The sequence below is a fragment of the Corapipo altera genome, unplaced genomic scaffold (assembly GCF_003945725.1).
Source record: "Corapipo altera isolate COAL_440 unplaced genomic scaffold, ASM394572v1 0, whole genome shotgun sequence".
In the NCBI taxonomy this organism is placed as follows: domain Eukaryota; kingdom Metazoa; phylum Chordata; class Aves; order Passeriformes; family Pipridae; genus Corapipo; species Corapipo altera.
Window position 1 is genome coordinate 77,540,357 of NW_020884872.1, and position 1,348 is coordinate 77,541,704.

The following is a 1,348-nucleotide window of genomic DNA, read 5'->3' on the forward strand; positions in this document are numbered from 1 at the left end:
TAAATGCATGTCTGTCAGTTGGGAAGGGAGCTAGGTCTCACACAGTTCCTCAGTATAGTTTCACCACCTGCCTGTGTGCTCTCAGGCCAGTCACTTTCCCTCTCTGGCTCAAATGCGTCACTTTGCATGGGAACATTATTGTGCTGCAGCAAACATAAATGTAGTAACACGTGTGAAATATTCCACTGCAACTTTCCTGCTGATTCTTAATTACCCACATTAAAAATAGGTTTCTCTAACTTACTAGAAACGAATTCATATCAGTGTGTAGTTTTCTTTCCTTTGATAAATATTTTTCAAGTTGTTTTCACTCTTAAGAGTATATTAACAAATTCCCCTTGGAAAATAAATTCCCAGCATCAACTCTATGTTAGAAGTAATCGTGGAAGTTTTGAAAGAACTGAGCATGGCTGTTCCCTTTCACTTTCCCTGTCACCTTTGTAGTCGGTTTCACAGTTTTCTATGTACATGGGGAAATTCCAGGATGGCTCTACGGCACTGGCTCTGGTGACTTAAGAGCCTAAAACAACCAGAGGATGTGTGACAGGCAGCACGACGCACACGGGCTGTGAGCAGTGATACCTTGAGAAGGTGTGCGCAGTGAGCTGCGAACAGAGAGTATTGACACCCTGTCGTCGGTCAGGTGGATGTTATTAAAAAGGAGGATAAATCCACGCTGTTGGGGCTCCGATGGGAGATGCTGAATGGCATTTGGAAAGCGGACCGCCTTCCATCAACAGCCGTGAGCGCTGTTGGCAGGCAGCGCTCCTGGAGCTTGACCCCATTTCCAGGGGTTCTCGCAGACCCACAGAGCGCCACTCACCTCCCTGGGCACCCCGTGAAGTGCGGACATGTCGCCGCTTACTAGGTTATTGTTACGGGTACACGACGCTTTGCCGCCCAGACTGCAGGAAAATGGGGAGAGAGGGGAAGGGAGAGAGGGATCCCGGGGTGCGGGAAAGATGCAACTCCGCGGAAGCGCGGGCTGCGCCCCCCTCGCTGATCCTCTCCCCGTCCCGCTCGGGGGCGGGGGGTCGCGGCCCGGCCCCCTCCCCGTGTCAGCCCCGCCCCTGCCCGGCCCGTCGCGCCGCCGTGGGCAGACGCGTCCGGCGAGCTCCGGCGGCCCCTCCGCGGCCATGCGGCTCCTCGGCGGCGCGTCCTGCGCGCTGCTGCTACTCCTGCTCGCCCCCGGCTCCCGTGAGTAGCGGCCGCGGGGGGACGGGCCGGGCACGGCGGGCTCCCCTCGCAGCCGCCCTGGCCGGGGGCTGCCGCGGCACCTCGGCCGGGCCGGGCCTGGTGCCGTCGCTGGCGGCCGGGAGCGGGGCGGGGGCTGCCCGCCGAGAGCCCG

General features: G+C 58.3%; 1 protein-coding gene across 1 annotated transcript in view; it reads left to right on the forward strand.

The window, feature by feature from the left end:
- The first annotated feature begins 1,088 nt into the window (after nt 1-1,088).
- TMEM123 (transmembrane protein 123) overlaps nt 1,089-1,348 on the forward strand; it is a 16,014-nt gene continuing 15,754 nt past the window's right edge. Inside the window, exon 1 of the mRNA XM_027637381.1 lies at nt 1,089-1,197. Coding sequence (XP_027493182.1) covers nt 1,137-1,197 — 61 coding nt within the window. The 5' untranslated portion in view covers nt 1,089-1,136. The remainder of the gene's footprint in view (nt 1,198-1,348) is intronic.